At 42.6% G+C, this 21845-nt stretch overlaps 1 protein-coding gene across 2 annotated transcripts; it reads right to left on the minus strand.

Moving 5' to 3' along the window:
- Positions 1 to 3998: 3998 nt before the first annotated feature.
- LOC106583106 (claudin-19) lies at positions 3999 to 20436 on the minus strand. Of its 2 annotated transcripts, none has more exons than XM_014166929.3 (5): positions 19744 to 20436; positions 12119 to 12283; positions 8449 to 8533; positions 8181 to 8327; positions 3999 to 4483 (listed from the first exon to the last, which is right to left on the minus strand). In XM_014166929.3, exons 1-5 carry the CDS (start codon positions 19964 to 19966, stop codon positions 4435 to 4437), a joined length of 669 nt encoding a protein of 222 aa, XP_014022404.1. In that variant the 5' UTR covers positions 19967 to 20436; the 3' UTR covers positions 3999 to 4434. The 2 variants fall into 2 exon arrangements, with proteins under 2 accessions (XP_014022404.1, XP_014022405.1); XM_014166930.3 differs by lacking the exon at positions 3999 to 4483 and adding an exon at positions 4990 to 5106.
- Positions 20437 to 21845: the final 1409 nt, after the last annotated feature.

Below are 21845 nucleotides of genomic sequence, written 5' to 3' on the forward strand. Positions count from 1 at the left end.
TTTTCCTAGAGCTGGCTGCCCGGCCAAACTGAGCAATCTGGGGAGAAGGGCCTTGGTCAGGGAGGTGACCAAGAACCTGATGATCACTCTGACAGAGGTCTAGAGTTCCTCTGTGGAGATGGGAGAACCTACCAGAAGGACAAACCATCTCTGCATCTGTCCACCAATCAGGCCTTTATGGTGGAGTGGCCAGACAGAAGTCACTCCTCAGTAGAAGGCACATGACAGCCCGCTTGGAATTTGCCAAAAGTCACCTAAAGACTTCCAGACCATGAGACACAAGATTCTCTGGTCTGATGAAACCAAGATTGAACTGTTGGGCCTGGAGGAAACCTGGCACCATCCCTACGGTGAAGCATGGTGTTGGCAGCATCATGTTGTGGAGATGTTTTTCAGCAGCAGGAACTGGGAGACTAGTCAGGATTGAAGGAAAGATGAACGGAGCAAAGTATAGAGAGATCCTTAATGAAAACCTGCTCCAGACCACTCAGGACCTGAGACTGGGGGGCTAAGGTTCACCTTCCAACAGAACAATGACCCTAAGCACAAAGCCAAGACAACGCAGGAGTGGCTTTAGGACAAGTCTCTGAAAGTCCTTGAGTGGCCCAACCAGAGCCCGGACTTGAACCCGATCGAACATCTCTGGAGAGACCTGAAAATAGCTGTGTAGCAACGCTCCCCATCCAACCTGACAGAGCTTGAGAGGATTTGCAGAGAACAATGGGAAAAACTCCCCAAATTCAGGTGTGCCAAGCTTGTAGCATCATACCCAAGAAAACTTGAGGCTGTAATCGCTGCCAAAAGTGCTTCAACAAAGTACTGAGTAAAGGGTCTGACTAGTTATGTAATGTAATGTAATGTAATGTAGTTATGTAAATGTGTTATTTAAGTTTTTATATATAAATTAGCAAAAATGTCTAAAACCATGTTTTTGCTTTGTCATTATGGGGTATTGTGTGTAAATTGATGAGGAAATAAAACAATTTAATCAATTTTAGAATAAAGCTGTAACTTCACAAAATGTGAAAAAGTCAAGAGGTCTAAATACCTTCCGAAGGCAATGTACAGTTGAAGTCAGAAGTTTACATACACTTTGGCTGGAAAATTAAAACTTAAAACTTAAAACATTAAAACTCGTTTTTCAACCACTCCACACATTTCTTGTTAACAAACTATAGTGTTTGCAAGTCGGTTAGGACATCTACTTTGTGCCTGACACAAGTCACAAGGCAATGCTACCAAATACTAATTAAGTGTATGTAAACTTCTGACCCACTGGGAATGTGATGAAAGAAATAAAAGCTGAAATAAATCATTCCCTCTACTATTATTCTGACATTTCACATTCTTAAAATGAAGTGGTGATCCTAACTGACCTAAGACAGGGAATTTTTACTTGTATTAAATGTCAGGAATTGTGAAAAACTGAGTTTAAATGTATTTGGCTAAGGTGTATGTAAACTTCCGACTTCAACTGTATGTAGAAACCCCTTCAAATTAGTGGATTGAGCTGTTTCAGCCACACCCGTTGCTGACAGGTGTATAAGATCGAGCATACAAACATAAAATTTCCATCTCCATAGTTGAAACGTCTAGGACCAACAACGGCTCAGCCACGAAGTGGTAGGCCACACAAGTTCACTGAATGGGACCGCCGAGTGCTGAAGCACGTAGCATGTAAAAATTGTCTTTCCTCGGTTGCAACACTCACTGCTGAGTTCCAAACTGCCTCTGGAAGCAATGTCAGCACAATAACTGTTCATCGGGAGCTTCATGAAATAGGTTTCCATAGCCAAGCAGCCGCACACAAGCCTAAGATTACCATGCGCAATACCAAGCGTTGGCTGGAGTACTGTAAAACTCACCGCCAATGGACTCTAGATCAGTGGAAATGCGTTCTCTGGAGTGATTAATCATGCTTCACCATCTGGCAGTCTGATGTACGAATCTGGGTTTGGTGGATGCCAGGAGAACGCTACCTGCCCCAATGCATAGTGCCAACTGTAAAGTTTGGTGGAGGAGGAATAATGGTCTGGGGCTGTTTTTCATAGTTCGGGCTAGGCCCCTTAGTTCCATTGAAGGAAAATGTTAATTGCTACAGCATACAATGACATTCTAGACGAATCTGTGCTTCCAACTTTGTGGCAACAGCTTGGGGAAGGCCCTTTCCTGTTTCAGTATGTCAGTGCCCCCGTGCACAAAGTGAGGTCCATACAGAAATGGTTTGTCGAGATTGGTGTGGAAGAACTTGACTGGCCTGCACAGAGCTCCGACCTCACCCCCATCAAACACCTTTGGGATGAATTGTAACGCCAACTGCGAGCCAGGCCTAATCGCCCAACATTAGTGCCAGATTTCACTAATGCTCTTGTGGCTGAATGGAAGCAAGTCCCCGCAGCAAATCAAATCACATTTTGTTGATCTCATACACGCGATTAGAAGATGTTATTGTGGGTGTAGTTAAATGCTTGTGCTTCTAGCTCCGACGGTGCAGTAATATCTAACAAGTAATATCTAACAAATTACACAACATATACCCAATACACACAAATCTTAGTAGGAATGAATTAAGACTGTATACCTATGGACGAGCGATGTCAGAGCGGAACGGACTAAGATACAGTCGTATAGTATAGAATACAGTATATACATATGAGATGAGTAATGCCAGATATGTTAACATTATTAAAGTGACTAGTGTTCCATTCCTTAAAGTGGCAAGTGATTTCTAGTCTATGCCTATAGGCAGCAGCCTCTAATGTGCTAGCGATCGCTGTTTTAACAGTCTGATGGCCTTGAGATAGCAATGTTCCAACATCTAGTGGAAAGCCTTCCCCGAAGAGTGGAGGCTGTTATAGCAGCAAAGGCGGGACCAACTCTATATTAATGCCCATGATTTTGGAATGAGATGTTGGACGAGCAGGTGTCCACATCTTTTTGGTAATGTAGTGTATATGGTGGTGGTGGTTGTACATGTTAACTGATAATGACTCTGAGAATACAGGAGACCTATTGAGGCAGAACTGGAATTCCACCGTCTGCAATTACTGAACAACAGGGAGCAGGAGAGGTATTTGGGGTGGAAGAGAGAAGGGGGGGAGAGGTGAAAGAGAACCCCAGGAAGAGGCCTTGTTCTGCCCACACACCTGACTCTGTGTGTGTGTGTGTGTGTGTGTGTGTGTGTGTGTGTGTGTGTGTGTGTGTGTGTGTGTGTGTGTGTGTGTGTGTGTGTGTGTGTGTGTGTGTGTGTGTGTGTGTGTGTGTGTGTGTGTGTGTGTGTGTGTGTGTGTGTGAATGTGTATCTTTAAGAAAGCATGAACACAATGTTTTTATCCGTTTACTTTATTCTAAAAGAAACAGACAGTAGTATACTTTAAATGAGATGATACATACAGTAAAATAATAATATTAGATAAAGAAAATATATGGTAAATAAATGTATGCAACAGAAAAACATGTTTGACCTGATTACATTCCGCAAACTGGCCAATACAGGGCCTGTACAGGAGACAGTGCTTTGAGCACCTGGAGTACAGAACATCCTCCATAGTCAATAACAAAACATCTCTTCCATCCACACTAAATCATATTGGCACTTAACTAAACAGAATGCAGGTATAATATCCTCAATCCGGGATACAGTACATGTACTACTTCCAAACAGGCTCACAGCTTTGACAAGGTGTGCCTTCGCTTTCATCAGTTAGGGCGATTTACAAATCTGTGTTTCTGTTGTTTTTTAAGTGGTATACAAGCTACAGTACAGTAAACATCTATGTTCCGAGATAAAACTGCATGCAACAGTTTGTCTGAATGGTTCCTTTAATGCAAGAGAAAAAGACGAGCACGGATATGTTTTACAATACGGGTACAATATGCATCATCCATATAGGGTGTGACACTGCGGAATCCGTGTATAACAGTCAAAAACATACACACAGACACACGTTATAAGGCACTGCAGTAGAGCATATATGTAGCAGAAAGGCTGGAGGTGGTGGTATATGCACCTGGGCACTTCTGTGTAGTTGTACAGATTCAGCTTCACTCTCTCTCAATTATCCAAATAACAGTTATTTGTCATAGGTGAGCACGGACAATACCTGTGCATATTGCTGTAACAACACTCTACTATAGAAAAACCCTTCAATATTGCTTGTGTACAAAACAGATTCTAAAATACATTTAAACATTTAACACATGGGCATCTTTAAGAATGATAAAGTACTAGTTACCCATTTGGGTTGGTCTGGAGATGTATTACTTCAAAAGTGTATTCTGAGTTTATTTTTGTTACATTCTGAGTGTGTGTTTCCTATAGAGTGTCTTGTCTGCTTTTGTTTTCATTGAGACAGTCTTGTCTGTTTCTGTTAGACAGTGTCTTGCCTTTTGCCAACAATCTAACACATCGTGGGGCCAAAGGAGTTGCCCAAACTATAAGTATTCCTCCTTTTTCTCTGGTGGGGAACTTTTAACATTTGGTCTGCAATTTAAAAGAAAAAAACATGTTTCAGTAAATGTACACTTGTATTCTCAGAGAACAAAACCAAAAGGCACATTTCTACAAACCCAGAAATCATAGGATATCAGTGAAGCAGAAATCAACAAAACATGACACGACAAATCTTACTCATACAGTTAAAGTTCAGTAAATAAACGATAAATGGACATAATGGAGTTTCTAGTAAAGGGTTCACAGGATGAAATACAGTAATGCCGCCCCTCTAGTCTGAAAGGGGGGGTCTAACCACTTAACCATACTTCTCCTTTCAGAGTCCGTATTTACAAACAACCTCACGGGGGTGGGGGAAAGGAGAGTGGCAAGCTCTTAAAGTTGTGGCGGAAATTTTGTTGACCGATAACTTAATATCAGAGACAGATAAGGTGCAGACATTAAGGAAGGGAGTGTGGGGTTGGTGGGAATGTGGGGCTGGTGGGAGGGAGGTAGAGGGGTGCGACATATGCTATAGCGGAGAGACAAGGGTCCACATTTTGAATCTAGGAAGGAACAGGGAAAGGGGAAACAGTGAGCGTAACTCGGACAGTCCTCGAAAAAAGGCAGGGGGTGGTCAGTCAGGGAAACTAGTCTCACTCAACAACTCTGCCCTGAATTAGGGAAGAGAAGAAGACAGGCAGAGAAGAACAGCATTAGAGGAGAGGAGACGAGAGGGGAGAGAAAGACACATCAAAAACTCACTGATTCATCGTTACAAGCAGCTAGCTCTCTGGTGTTAGTGAGTGAATGAGTGCTTGATGCTACATGCTAGGTAAGGAAGAATGAAAAGAGGTGCTAGCCAGGCTTTCATTAGCTCTGTGGTTAATGAGTGAAGATGGTTGATTCTAGGTGCTCATGCAGTGTTTTTGAAAGTGAAAGCATGTCGGTGCTAAATTAAGAATTGGAGGATTAATGATGGAGAAGTTAGCGGAAGCTCGTCAGTCACAGCACACCGATCATTTGTTACGTCATGTGTTCTATGGCAGGAAATAGATCTGATATGAGGTCCGAATCTGTTGGGTTTATGATGGTTGGTTTTGTTTTGTTTGGAACCAGTTTGGTCGTGTTGGAACCAGAATCTTATTTGACAGCTAGTATATCTGACATTATTGTTGATATATCTAGTCACATGAGGCACACAGTAATAGTACTTTGGGAGGGGAGGTCTTAAAAAGAAGTTTCTGAACTTTTCTGGAAAATGTTGTAGGTGGTGGTTCAACATTTTATTGCTTATTTTGAAGACACATAAACATACTGTTCATGAAAGCAATATAAATAATTAAAAGTCCTGGTCAATAAACTAGCGTAGTACATATGTTTCACATCAGTTAGACCTACCTTAGGTACGCACATAAAGTAAATCAAAAAAACGTATTCAAATATTTCATTCTGTTATCTTTAAAGTGGGCTTTTAGGTAGTTTGGTCACGTTTGTCCTTTGGTATTGACTCTTAGAGGACATCTGCTGAAGATGGGCTCATAATGGTTTTAGCAGAAGTGGAGGAGGTCCTTCAAGACCTGTGTACCCCCATTCTGAGTACAATGGAACACTCCATACACAAAGGCTTTACCAAGAAGAGGGGCCAAACAACCAGAAAACGGGGGGCATTGAACGGTTCTTAGAAAAGTTAAATGGTTCTGTTATCGGAAGCCCGATGAACAAGGACTTTCACCCAAGTTAATGTATGTTGAAGAGCCATGATAAAGAGTCAGGAGTATTGGGTTGTGGATTGAAGCAGAGAAATGTGTAGGTTGAGTTGGCGTTCAGGGGGTCCAGATGGCCTGAGTAGAGGCTTAGAGAATGACTGCAGTTGCCTTGCATTAATTATTAGCATCAGAATATTTTTTTTAAATCCAGAGTAAGTACAACAAATCTAACGGAACTGCCCAAAAAGTAACTTGATATCACATTGACCATAGCTAATTATCTTATAGTGATCATAACTGGCTTTTACAGTAGCAGATAATTTCTGTATACTTTCAATTCAGGTGGCTAGATGGACATAGAATGGTATTTAGTAGCATAGAATAGAGTAGTATAAAATGGAACTTGAATGTCCATTGAAAATTAAGGTTTTCTTTAAGAGTTGTTTGTCTATAGAACACCAGAATAATAAACCCATGAGTTTAACTGAATCTATGTTTTTTTTTATAACAGTGGGTTTGTATAAGAGATCAGCCAGTGGTCCTTACCCCATTCAGTCTCTGAGATATATAACATGTGAATGATCGGTATTGTGTAGAGTTGGATGTGTTAACGAATGAAGCATGATGTTAAGGCATACAATAATGGCCATCTCTCTCTCGTTAAAACAACATTTCTGTTAGCTCACAACATATTCTACCTTTTCTTTACATCTGATTCGAACTGATGACCTCATAAGATGTTCAGAGGAATCATTTTGTGGAAACTGATTTCAATTCTAATCAGAAGGTTAGCCCTTTATATAATGTCATCAACTACATTCGATTGGAATGTTTAAGTGTTAAAGGCCACAATGCAACACACACACATACACACAGCTCCAACCAGGAAGCATAGGACATGCTAACCAAAGCCACGAAAAGACAAAACTGTATTTTTTTGGTATTTTTTCTTCGATCATATTTGTCCCACAATTTACCTTCAGGCATTATCTATGCCTCCTCTACACAGTAACTTACCTTGGCATTACTTTATTGGTTTGGTTTTAGTTTGCATAGAGGAAGACTGTTTTACAAATAGTTTTTTTATTCACGTCTATTTAAAGTGCAAAAACTGAATTATCAACTGTATCTTATAGTCAAATTCAGGAGGCTGTCTGTTATAAAGACAAACGTCCAGTATACGTTAAATAATGTTTAAGTAAGGGATAATCAACGAGGGAATATGCGTTCTATGGAAAATAATGAATGACGGGCAAGCGGAGTGGAACTGACCTTCCACAGAGTTGCATTATTTTCCAGACAACACATAGAACCCCGAGTTGGTTATGCCATTTGTACCATGGCTATAATTTACCACATTTACCACTAGAAATGTGTTCATTTGCCAGTAGAAATGTGTTCAAAATCTACTGAAGTAGCTACCAAGTTTACTAGATAGCGACTGTAGTTGCTGTGTTAACCAAACAAACAGACTTGCTAGTTTAGCTAACCAAACCATCAGTCCTAGCTTGCTATTATAAACATTTTATTCAACAATACCAATACTGTTTTCAATTCGACTTTTGCTTTCAAAAGCAGGTCAAATAAAACATGTAAAAATGAACTATAGCCATTGAATTCTACCGTGCAAATATACCGTGCATTATAGGGAAATAATGCATGCTCTAGAATCTCATTCAAGCCAATCAGAAAAGAGGATTCAACAATGCTATGGTATAATGTCTTTTAAGCCACATGACAGATTTTATTCACATAAAATGTTTAAAAGGTTAATTGAGCAAGATCACCATCCTGTCAATGACATGTATTGCAATAAAATATAAAAGTTTCCGCTCAACAATATGTTCTATAGAATAAATGTCATCCAAATTCTTAAGGGTTTCTAAAATCCAAAGGATAGTTGTTGGAGACTGTGTGCGTGTGTGTGCAAGTGTTTGTAAGCTTTACGTATGAGTAAAAGGAAAAAGGGTGAGGAGCAAAGAGTGGCCTCTGCTCTCTGTTTGTGTGGCTGCTGGGAGGTGTGCGGGGTTTACACGTACTCCCTGGCTGTGGATGGTTGTGATTGGCGGTAGTACTGCTGCCCTCGCCTCTCCTCATTGGAGCAGGAGCAACACAGGAAGGATCCGCCCAAAACAGTCAAGCTAGCCGCCGCCCATCCCACGAACAGGGCAGACCCAAACTCATACCTGTAGCGGAAATTGTCAAATGTCTCTTCAATATCGGTCTTTACAATGTTATAGACATGATATCTGAATCAGAGATTAACTGAGTGGTAGATACAGTGTGTGACCAGTGTGATAGGGTTACCTGGCATTGATTGGCGTGTTTGGGTTGAAGAACTGATAGGACACCTGAGTGGCGTACCAGGACACAGACACCATCGTGCACAGACCTGCAGAGACAGGGAGAGGGAGAGAGGGAGGATGGGGGGACAACATCAAATTATGACACTGAACACACACATGGACACACACATGGAAGCACACACACACACACATAGCAGTGAAACACTCTGTGTAATGACTCTGAGGTTGTTTTTCTATTTCTCTCAAGCTCATAGTTGTCTTTGAGGTCAGCGGAGCTTATCTGTCCAAAATCACCATTCCTGTTTACAGCTGGGACCCTAATTACCCAGAAAGCCCCTGGTGAGAGAATTTTGTCAGAGGAATGCAAGAAATTAATATACTCCAACAGTAAAAGAATAAACACCACTGAATATAGAGAGATAACAACCTACTGGTAACTGCCAAAACTAAAGGAAACACCAACATGAAGTGTTTTAATAGGGCGTTGGACCACCACGAGCCAGAATAGCTTCAATGCGCCTTGGCATAGATTCTGCCTGTTTCCTGAACTTAGTTGTAGGGATGCGACACCATTCTCCATGAGAAATTCCATAATTTGGTGTTTTGTTGATGATGGTGGAAAACATTGTCTCAGGCGTCACTCCAGAATCTCCCATAAGTGTTCAATTGGGTTGAGATCTGGTGACCGAGACACACCCACACCCACACCCTCTACGCCCCCTATGCTCCATTGAAACCCCTTTTTCAAAGTCAATACGATCTCTTCTTCTGGCCATGGTAGCCAAAATATTGGGCAACTGGGCATTTTTATACATGGCCACAAGCATGATGAGATGTTAACTGCTTAATTAACTCAGGATCCATACCTGTGTGGAAGCACCTGCTTTCAATATACGTTTTATATATACACTGCTCAAAAAAATAAAGGGAACACTTAAACAACACAATGTAACTCCAAGTCAATCACACTTCTGTGAAATCAAACTGTCCACTTAGGAAGCAACACTGATTGACAATAAATTTCACATGCAAAAGTGCAAATGGAATAGACAACAGGTGGAAATTATAGGCAATAAGCAAGACACCCCCAATAAAGGAGTGGTTCTGCAGGTGGTGACCACAGACCACTTCTCAGTTCCTATGCTTCCTGGCTGATGTTTTGGTCACTTTTGAATGCTGGCGGTGCTTTCACTCTAGTGGTAGCATGAGAGTCTACAACCCACACAAGTGGCTCAGGTAGTGCAGCTCATCCAGGATGGCACATCAATGCGAGCTGTGGCAAGAAGGTTTGCTGTGTCTGTCAGCGTAGTGTCCAGAGCATGGAGGCGCTACCAGGAGACAGGCCAGTACATCAGGAGACGTGGAGGAGGCCGTAGGAGGGCAACAACCCAGCAGCAGGACCACTACCTCCACCTTTGTGCAAGGAGGAGCAGGAGGAGCACTGCCAGAGCCCTGCAAAAGGACCTCCAGTTGGCCACAAATGTGCATGTGTATGCTCAAACGGTCAGAAACCGACTCCATGAGAGTGGTATGAGGGCCCGACGTCCACAAGTGGGGGTTGTGCTTACAGCCCAACACCGTGCAGGATGTTTGGCATTTGCCAGAGAACACCAAGATTGGCAAATTTGCCACTGGCGCCCTGTGCTCTTCACAGATGAAAGCAGGTTCACACTGAGCACGTGACAGATGTGACAGAGTCTGGAGACGCCATGGAGAACGTTCTGCTGCCTGCAACATCCTCCAGCATGACCAGTTTGGCGGTGGGTCAGTCATGGTGTGGGGTGGCATTTCTTTGGGGGGCCGCACAGCCCTCCATGTGCTCGCCAGAGGTAGCCTGACTGCCATTAGATCCTCAGACCCCTTGTGAGACCATATGCTGGTGCGGTTGGCCCTGGGTTCCTCCTAATGCAAGACAATGCTAGACCTCATGTGGCTGGAGTGTGTCAGCAGTTCCTGCAAGAGGAAGGCATTGATGCTATGGACTGGCCCGCCCGTTCCCCAGACCTGAATCCAATTGAGCACATCTGGGACATCATGTCTCGCTCCATCCACCAACGCCACATTGCACCACAGACTGTCCAGGAGTTGGCGGATGCTTTAGTCCAGGTCTGGGAGGAGATCCCTCAGGAGACCATCCGCCACCTCATCAGGAGCATGCCCAGGCGTTGTAGGGAGGTCATACAGGCACGTGGAGGCCACACACACTACTGAGCCTCATTTTGACTTGTTTTAAGGACATTACATCAAAGTTGGATCAGCCTGTAGTGTGGTTTTCCACTTTAATTTTGAGTGTGACTCCAAATCCAGACCTCCATGGGTTGATAAATTGGATTTCTATTGATTATTTTTGTGTGATTTTGTTGTCAGCACATTCAACTATGTAAAGAAAAAAGTATTTAATAAGATTATTTCATTCATTCAGATCTAGGATGTGTTATTTTAGTGTTCCCTTTATTTTTTTGAGCAGTGTATATATATATATATATAAAATATCCCTCATTTACTCAGGTGTTTCCTTTATTTGGGCAGTTACCTGTAATTGAGATTACAAATCACTGTAGTGCCTGAACCTTAAATTTGAAGAGTGGTACTTTGCCTGTATACATTTTCTAATAGCCTTTTAAGTTGTAAAGGAGTTTACAGTGCCCTCCACTAATATTGGCACCCTTGGTAAATATGAGCAAAATGGGCTGTGAAAGAAAATTCAGTATTGTTCATCCTCTTGGTCTTTCATTCAAAATATTCACGAAAATCTAACCTTCAATTGAAGTAAAATAATTGCTGGAAATAATATGTTGTTATCATAAAAAAAAATTCTCAAATATATGTGTGCCACAATTATTGGCACCCCTTCATTCAATACTTTGTGCAACCTCCCTTTGCCAAGATAACAGTTCTGAGTCTTCTCCTGTAATGCCTAACGAGGTTGGAGAACACATTGCAAGGGATCTGAGAACATTCCTCCATACAGAATCTCTCCAGATCCTTCAGCTCTTCCCACATGTTTTCTATGGGGTTTAAGTCAGGGGGCTGGGATGGCCATGGCAAAACCTTGATTCTGTGGTCAGTGAACCATTTTTGTATTGATTTTAAGGTGTGCTTTGGATCATTGTCCTGCTGGAAGATCCAACCACGGCCCAGTTTAAGCTTCCTAGCAGAGGTTTTGATTTCATATCTGCTGGTACTTGATGGAGTCCATGACACCATGTACCCTAACAAGTTGTCCAGGGCCTTCGCAAGAAAAACAGCCCCACAACATCAAAGATCCACCACCATACTTCACAGCGGGGATGAAGTACTTTTCTGTATGGCTATCTGTTTGTATACGCCAAACACACCTCTGGTGTTTGTTTCCAAAAAGCTCTATTTTGGTCTCATCTTACCATAGAACCCGGTCCCATTGAAAGTTCCAGTAACGTTTGGCAAACTGTAGGCGCTTGAGTTTGTTGTTTGATGACAGCAAAGGATATTTTATGGCAACCTTCCCAAACAACTTGTGGTTATGTAGGTGGCGTCTGATCGTAGTTTTGGAGACTTTCTGACCCCAAGACCCAACTAACATCTGCAATTCTCCAGCTGTCATCCTTGGAGATTTTTTACTTGCCCCAGAATTGTGTTTGTTTCTTTAATCACATGACAGTCACATGATGGTCACCTTGCAGAAATCTCACCTGCGAGCAGGAAGAGGGCTCCTCCAGACACAGCTATGCGTCCCTTGGAGATGGGGTTGTTGTCGCCCACCTTAGTGCACTTCATCCCCACCACACTCACTATCATTCCTATGAAGCCCAGCAGCACGGACACCACCATAAGAGCACGACACGTCTGGATGTGAACTGTGGAGAGAGAGGGGGAGATGAGGACAGACAAAAAGTAGATGAAGGCAGAGAGATGGGAGAAAGAGGTTGGAGGGGTGAGAGGACAAAAAGAGGAGAGGGGGGAAACATGAGGGGGTGAAAAGGGAGGGAGCAGTGAGGGAGAATAAAGAAGGGAGGATGATAGCAGGGAGGGCAGATGGGGATGAAGAGGAGAAAGAAGGTGAATGGAATTATAGAAAGGAGGGAAGAAAGAGGGGCAGTTAGGGCAGTTTTGGTACAAACAGAATATCTACACACATTCATATAGAATATCGACACACAGGGTATATTCATATAGAATATCTACACACAGGGTATGTTCATATAGAATATCTACACACAGGGTATATTCATATAGAATATCTACACACAGGGTATATTCATATAGAATATCTACACACAGGGTATATTCATATAGAATATCTACACACAGGGTATATTCATATAGAATATCTACACACACAGTATATTCATATAGAATATCTACACACAGGGTATATTCATATAGAATATCTACACACAGGGTATATTCATATAGAATATCTACACACAGGGTATATTCATATAGAATATCTACACACATGGTATATTCAGATAGAATATCAACACACAGGGTATATTCATATAGAATATTTACACACATGGTATATTCAGATAGAATATCTACACACAGGGTATATTAAAAAATAATATTTACACACAGGGTATATTCCTAGAGAATATCTACACACAGTGTATATTCAAATATATTATTTACACACAGGGTATATTCATATAGAATATCTACACACAGGGTATATTCATATAGAATATCTACACACAGGGTATATTCCTAGAGAATATCTACACACAGGGTATATTCATATATAATATCTACACACAGGGTATATTCATATAGAATATCTACACACACAGTATATTCATAAAGAATATTTACACACAGGGTGTATTCATATAGAATATCTATACAGGGGTGTTGACGCTCGAGATGTTCAATTGGGGCAGAACGGGAGTGGAAGAAAGTTAAGCCACGTTAGGATAGAAGGTATTCAGTGGGATTGCTGTGCAAAGCATCACTGGAAAAGAATCCAACCAAAACTATACTACAACCACCACATTGTAAATCAAAATGAAATCATAATTCAACTTCTTTACACAAAACTGGAGACAACAAAGACACACATTCTCCTTTCTTTGGCTCTTTTTTCTCCCTCTCTCTTTCTATCCACCTCTTTCTCTCTATCTCCCTATTGCTCTCTCCCTCTCTCTCTCTATCTTTCTCTGTCTTTCTTTCTATCTTTCTCTCTCTCTCACTATCTCTCTCTTTATGAACTCATTATGTTTCCCACTTCCATGTTCCAAAATGGGATAATAACAGCAGCCTTAGTCCAGAGTTTGACTTAACTGTCCCTCTTAATCATTCCAAATAACTCCACAGTGGTTTCACTGCTCAGAATTCCATGGATAACCCACACAGACATCAGTGCCCACATAACTCAGTGGGCGGGACATTTTACATCTTTACACACACACACACACACACACACACACACACACACACACACACACACACACACACACACACACACACACACACACACACACACACACACACACACACACACACACACACACACACACCACACACATGAACTTATGGACACATTCTGTAGGAATAAATTACATACACACAAACATACACACTCATTTTCTGTTACACACACACACACAGTGTAGGAGGGCCTGTTTTACATGTTTCACACAGTGGGATTAGTGTGGCTTTGTCACAAAGCGGGATTGTTTTCACAGGGCTGTCGCCACCGCAATCAGACACTGTGGCCTGCAACACATACACTTACACAGCAGCCTTGAAAGAGACTACAAGGCTAACACAATATGAAGAGAACACTGGTACAAGACTCACACAGCAATAATACTCACACCAAGATCTAAAATCTATTCTAGCCTTTATCCAGGTTCACAGCTCAACATAAGATCAACTCTCTCACAACAAAACCCATATGCATGAACCACATGAACACATATCTACATCTTTACAGCAGACTAAATTACTATACATTATAGAATAGAATAGAATGGAATAGTAGAACTACATAGGATAATGTAATACTGACACTGACAGTATGAGAAAATGTACATCAAATAGAACTGAAGAACAATTAGTCTGTCCAGCAAACTTAAGTGTTACGTACAGTAATAATCTACTTTTATGATGGGAAAACACACTTGCACATTCATAGTTGGCAATAAATTACACTTCAGAACCTGATCTGAAAGGGGTAGTGATGGGCAGATGAGCTTTGAAGTTAGATTGATGTGTGGCAGGATCCGTTTGAAGGAGAATTGTAATGGTTTATGAGAGAATAAGCTTTTATTTTCTCTTTCTCCATTCTCCCTTTCATCCATTCTTTCCTTTTTAAAAGTGTGTGGGGAGTTTGGGCTGGCCCTACAGGGCACCACTCTGATCAATGGACTAACAGAGGAGTCAAGTGTGTGTGTGTGTGTGTGTGTGTGTGTGTGTGTGTGTGTGTGTGTGTGTGTGTGTGTGTGTGTGTGTGTGTGGTGTGTGTGTGTGTGTGTGTGTGTGTGTGTGTGTGTATTCCTCCCACTATACTATATCCCATGCCAAGGCTGGCAGTGCCAAGCACAAGCTGGATGTGTGTGTGGATGTGGACGATGGACATTGTCCTTTGTGAAATCACTTGTGACTTCATACGTAACATTGGTTTGGCCACCACTAAAACAGAAAACTGTTTCAACAACTCCACCTTCATTCTATTCATGTAAATGTCAGTGTGACACATGCTTTGTGGAATAGTGTAAGCTAAGTTCAGGGGCACTGATATGTGGATGATGATTGTCATGTGAGCCTTCAGCATCAGATGCGTATTTTACATCTCTAGCACCGAACGGCCATATCAGCACTCCTGTCCAGTTGACAAGAAACAACACCACACTCGATCACGATAGAGGGAGAGAAGAGAGAGAGAGAGATCAATCACTAGAGAGAGAGAGAGAGAAATAGAAATAGAGAGAGAGATACTGGGGGGAGAGAGACAGGAAGATACTAGAGAGAGACAGAGAGAGAGAGAGAGAGAGATAGATATAGATGAGAGAGAAGGATAATGTGAATGTGTGCCAGTACATAGCTGCTACTAACTCTACTGATGTCCTCACAACGGGCAGCAGGGAAACTGGCGATGGGGCATGGTGTGATGTAAAGGGGGCTAGAAAATAAAGGAAAGCCGCACACTCTAAGAGCTCAGATGCAAAAATGTAATAACCAACGTTTCGACAGCGAAGCTGTCTTCATCAGGGTATCATGTAAAGGGGGGACATCAGACCATCCACCATTTCATCAGCATGTGTGGGCCGGGGGTCAGATATTCCACTGTAATATCCAGAGCTATAGAGAGTTCAGCAAACTATCCTCCATGTTGCCACCAAACATTCCTCAACAGTTCACATGTCTTACTAGAAAATATTTTAAATATCTTTAATGTCAATATCCTACCCTGAGATTCTAAATATCCAACCATGCCAGAGTCTGTGTATTCATAAGTCTGTAGTAGAGAGTGCTCTACGGTTTGGACTCACTGCAGTATTTAACACTAAGCTGACAAAAGAGAAAACTATCTTTGATCTTCACCTCAATGGGATCCCCCATTGGCAAAAAAACACAAATGTTACAGTAGCACAGTAACCTAGCTATACGGTGGACCTGGATGTATTTGCTTCATATGTCCCAGAGCCAGAGAGAGAGAGAGTGTTTGGCAATTACTCTGTCATCCAAAAAACATGATGTCACTGAAATGACATCACATGATTCCATGGCAGCCATTAGCATCTCCTATAAAATCTTGAGCCATAACAGCTCAGCGATCTCATCATGACTGGTTGAATAGAATGCTCAGAAGCAGCAATATGGCATCCCTCTAAAGTTGGCCAAAATCTACCTATATTGTCTTTTGACTCTGTTATGTCCTGTATAGCACTAGTGCTGGTGTGGTATTGTACACTGTCTAGTGCAGTACAGAGGTTTCATTACTGTAGAGCCCAGAGAACTGAGAGCTTGGGTGGGTTGTGACCAACACCGGGCAGTATCTGCCTCTGAGACTGAAACTGCAACAAGTAGAAGAAGAACTGTTCCTTCAGCACCACTGTTCAGACTAGAATGAAACTGTGGCTCAGTTGGTAGAGCATGGTGTATGCAATGCTCAGGGTTGTGGGTTTGATTCCCATGGGGGGCCAGTACAAAAATGCATGAAATGAAATGTATGCATTCACTACTGTAAGTCACTCTGGATAAGAGCATCTGCTAAATGACTCAAATGTAAGATTCCCCGGGACCTGTACAGTATGTAGTATCCATCTTTTTGTCAGTCTAGTGTCCAGACCTTGTCATAAGTCTCCCAGAACAGCTTCGATATGATAATTATCGAAGCTGAAGCTGAAAAAGTCCATCAGCTTCCACTGCAGTGCTTTGGTACACTCCAACAACACAGTCTGCTGAACATTTAGTCCTCATCACATGTTCCTCATGCTGTGTAGTGAAGGAGAAGGATTAATTTAGTACACTATATTAATAAAAGACACCTGCAGGAACTGCCTAACAAACACACACACACACCAGACGTTCAACTCCAGTACCCATGCTCGAGCACACACAGACACACACCAGACGTTTAACTCCAGTACCCATGCTCGAGCACACACAGACACACACCAGACGTTCAACTCCAGTACCCATGCTCGAGCACACACAGACACACACCAGACGTTCAACTCCAGTACCCATGCTCGAGCACACACAGACACACACCAGACGTTCAACTCCAGTACCCATGCTCGAGCACACATAGACACACACCAGACGTTCAACTCCAGTACCCATGCTCGAGCACACACAGACACACACCAGACGTTCAACTCCAGTACCCATGCTCGAGCACACACAGACACACACCAGACGTTCAACTCCAGTACCCATGCTCGAGCACACATAGACACACACCAGACGTTCAACTCCAGTACCCATGCTCGAGCACACATAGACACACACCAGACGTTCAACTCCAGTACCCATGCTCGAGCACACAGACACACACACCAGACGTTCAACTCCAGTACCCATGCTCGAGCACACAGACACACACCAGACGTTCAACTCCAGTACCCATGCTCGAGCACACAGACACACACCAGACGTTCAACTCCAGTACCCATGCTCGAGCACACATAGACACACACACCAGACGTTCAAATCCAGTACCCATGCTCGATCACACATAGACACACACCAGACGTTCAACTCCAGTACCCATGCTCGAGCACACAGACACACATAAACACCTTGCATCCAAGACCAGTACTGAGCTTGACCTTACCTTAACAGAGAGAGAGATTTTGGAATTAAAGACCATGAGTTCACTCGACAGTGGAATAGAGTGAGTACGTTCCAAATGATCCATTTCAGTAGCATAATCTCTTAGCCTGGTTACCTGACCTACCCTCAACAACATGCCTTGCTTGACAAGACAGCAACAAGTAGCAGAAACACAGGTTAAACTTATCAAGAGTTGGTACCAAAATATGTGATGCTGTTTGCTCACACTTGCTCATTGTCCACTCACACACACACACACACACACACACACACACACACACACACACACACACACACACACACACACACACACACACACACACACACACACACACATACACACACACACACACACACACACAGGGTGTGTTAGGGCCAGAGAGGAACAATGCGTGTGTGTGGGGAAGACAGAGTGCATTCTGAGAATATCTCTGGTGTATGGCTCAACACTGGGCTTTTCTTCTCCAAACAACCACTATTCATCACAGGGACAATACTCTGTTTTTATTACGCCGATGAGCCAAAGGAGATGTAAAATCCAGCTCACCCTCACAGCGAAAGCCACAGAAAATGTTTTGAAATAATTAATTGCACAGTGGCCAAACATGACCAAAATGCTCGGTTTGTTGTTTTGAGGCGGTGTGCGTCACAGGGATTAACTTGGGCATCCATGTTTCTTAATCAACCACAAAGAAAAACAGAAAACTCCAAAGGGTGACAACCATTGTTTGCCTGAATTACAGACAAATTAACTGACCAAGTCCTCCCCCTGTAACCTTCCATTAGTAATTCTAATGTGGTAATCAGTAGAAACAATAGACAGGTGAATTCATGTAAATGACCTGTCATCAGTTATGAGTCGGTAGGTCTACTCTAAACAGCTTGGAGATGACAGTAGCCTCATATTCAGGCATAATTTATGCCTGAACCCCATATTCCTCTCTCTCTCTCTCTCTGTCTCTCTCACTCTCTCTCTCTCTCTCACTCTTTTTTTTTTCTCTCTCTCTCTCCCTTTCTCTCTCTCTCTCCCTTTCTCTCTTTCTCTCTTTCTTCTATTTCTTTTTTGATCCCTCTCCCTCTCTTTCCCTCTCTCTCCCTTTTCTTCTCCCCCTCTCTCCCTCCATCTGTCTCTTAATTAAACATGTCAACAGCAGCATTTTTTGTCTGATTAATTTATGCCTGACTTTAATGTGTCCCAGACAGATGGATTAATTAGATTGTTTTGTCTTGTGTTTATGCATTTAGTTGCTGAATCATACAATAAGTTCAATTGACAATAGGATCATGCTGTTACTAGAAAAATACCCTCTATAAATCAACACAGTTAATGGCCCATGTTGCGAATTGGGTAAACAGATTGTTTATAAGAGAGTCAGCAGCTTTAAGGCATCTCATAGTGACCAACTCTACTGACAGATTATAACTGTCCACACACAGGCATCTAAGACTGCTCTGAATAACATTCTCATTCAACCCAATGTATAAGGAAGGTGATAGGGCTCGTTAGTAGCCCTATCTGGACGTACAGAGACCTCAACCCACACATCCTTAATCTCCTCCTTCAACAAGACGCTGCACCTCAGTTTGAAGACTCAAATTGTAGCCTTTTGTTTACTTGAACGTGTGTAAAAGCCTTTAATTCGCCACGTAATGCCATTAAGTGTTCTCTGGTCTGATGTGCTGTGTACCTGTCTGTCACTCCACAATTCTCTTTGTAAAATGATGTCCAATTAGTTATATAGTCCGGAAATTGCTTAAAAACCATGAAACTTTTCAACTGTATAAATTCGCTGGCCGACTACGAGAGATTCAAACTGTGGCAGTTAGAGAGAAAGAGAGTGACAACAGCCAAAAAAGAAACAGGGAGAAAAAGAGTGAGAGAGAGAGAAAGAGAGGATTCTTTCAGTGATGCAATGCTGAGGCAGAGAGTTGGAGAGAAGGTGAGAGGAAAGATAGAAGTCGAGTTAAGGATAGAAAGCAAGATTATGACAGGTTGCAAGTGGATGAGTGACCTTTGCGATGTCCTACTCACCGTCCAGTGATAGCATGGAGTCAAACACCTTGCATTGCACCTGTCCCGTACTCTGTGAGGCACAGCTCATCCACAGGCCTTCGTAGAGCCCCACGGCCGTGATGATGGCGTCGCCCGCGTACGAAGACTGCTTCCACTGGGGCAGCACAGTGGTGGAGATAATGCCTATCCAACCACCCAATGCCAGGAAGTAACCTAGCAACTGGAAACCCGAGTTCGCCATCCTGTCTTTTTGTCTATCTGTTTCTGTCTGTCTCTAGACTTGTTATTCTCTCTCTTACCCTCTGTGCTCTTCTGGGCTTTTCTGAAATTTGTTTTTCTTTCTTACTAAATGTATACCTTTCTTTCCTTTCTATGTATCTGTCCTATTTCTGTGCTCCTTCTCTTTGGTGAATATTTTGACTTCTTCAGAATACCTGTAGCAGTCGTCGTGTAGCGCAGTGCTTCCACAAAGAAGCAGTACTGTAGGCAGGACGGAACACAGAACTCTCACAACTCCTGTTGTCTCTCAGATTAACAGAAGCACAGAACCAAAAGTCAAACACCACTTTACAAACAATCCAGATTTCAATACAACCCCAGGGGTTCTGTCAGTGGTCGCTCTCCTTTCTCTCTCTTCCTATGGTCTCCTTCTTGGTCACTGTCCGGTCCCTCTGAGCATCTCCTTCTCTCTGCGCTCTCTCACACATCTGGTGATCTACCCTCTCTTTCTCTCTTTTCCTCTTTTTCTCTCTCTTTCTCCAGTTGGAGATGTGTGTGTGTCCGGGTCTTGGGGTTGACCAGACTGCTGTTCGCTGGTTGTCCGGGGGGATCAGGTTGTCAGGCTCGGTCACTGGGCTCACTGGGTTGCCTCAGATACTGCATGGTTTCTCCTTACTCTCTCTCTCTCTCTCTCTTTCTCTCATCAACAATCTCTCTGCATGCTCCGTACTCTGAGGGCTGAACGATGGATAAGAAAAATAAGAAGAAAAAAAATGAAAAAGTTTATGCACACAAAAAGCCCCTGACAGGCTGGGCACAGAGTGGGCCAAGAGCTGAGCTCTGATTGGCTCTTTCAGTGTTCTAGGTACAACCAATGGGAGGAGGAAAGGAGAGGCGACAGGATGGGGGGATAAATAAAGAGAGATGGGGGAGAGGGGAGAGAGAGAGAGAGAGAGAGAGAGAGAGAGAGAGAGAGTAGACTTTTTATGTTCAATATTATTCATGTTATGGAAAGTCTATAATGATACGACTAGGAGAAATGAAAAAGTACAGATTTCTGTAAGTTGTCTTTACATTCTGTTGTGTGTTGTTTTGTCGTGTTGTTAGTTGTTGTCTGGTCTACCAGATGTTAGATGCTGTATGTGTCGACCCTGTAAATGTTTGAACCCTTTTCAAAATCAGCACCGTAAACTGACAATCACACATAAATCAGCATTAAACTGAGAAGCGTGTGAGAATGACATGTCACATCCAGACAACTACTCCAGAAATGATGGGCTGGCCCACCAAAGGTCTTCCCATCCCCATTGAAACCTGCACAATTGAGTCCCCGGAATGGGAGGGGGAGGGAGGGAGGGAGGGAGGGAGGGAGGGAGGGAGGGAGGGAGGGAGGGAGGGAGGGACAGAGTATTTCTTTCATGAATGTTTGATGTTATGTCTGGCCTACACCATGTCATTCACCATATCACAGTGCATGTTCTTGCATGTAAAGCAAATATCTGTGAAAATCAAACAATACAGGAATATCTAATATAATCTAGCATTGGAGACCAGGTACAGTAATATGTGTCTAACACTTTAGTCTAGGTAGAGTTTGCAGATTGCATCTTGAAACTTGAATTGTGACTTTTGGGCACATGAGAACATGTGTGTGTCTGAATGTCAATACTAAGGTTTCCCTTTGGAATTGTGTTATTCAATTCAACATAGTTCATTTGAATCCAATACACTCCAATTAGATGGTCTACACACTGTCTGGGAAACATTTTTAAAAATTGAATCTCTAAGAGAAATCTCACATCCCCTCCATCTCACACACATATGACCCCCCCCCCCCCCCCCCCCACACCCACAAAACACTGTCTCTATATCCACACACCACACACAAACACACAGACACA

Source organism: Salmo salar, chromosome 22 (genome assembly GCF_965601325.2).
Source record: "Salmo salar chromosome 22, fSalSal1, whole genome shotgun sequence".
In the NCBI taxonomy this organism is placed as follows: Eukaryota; Metazoa; Chordata; class Actinopteri; order Salmoniformes; family Salmonidae; genus Salmo; species Salmo salar.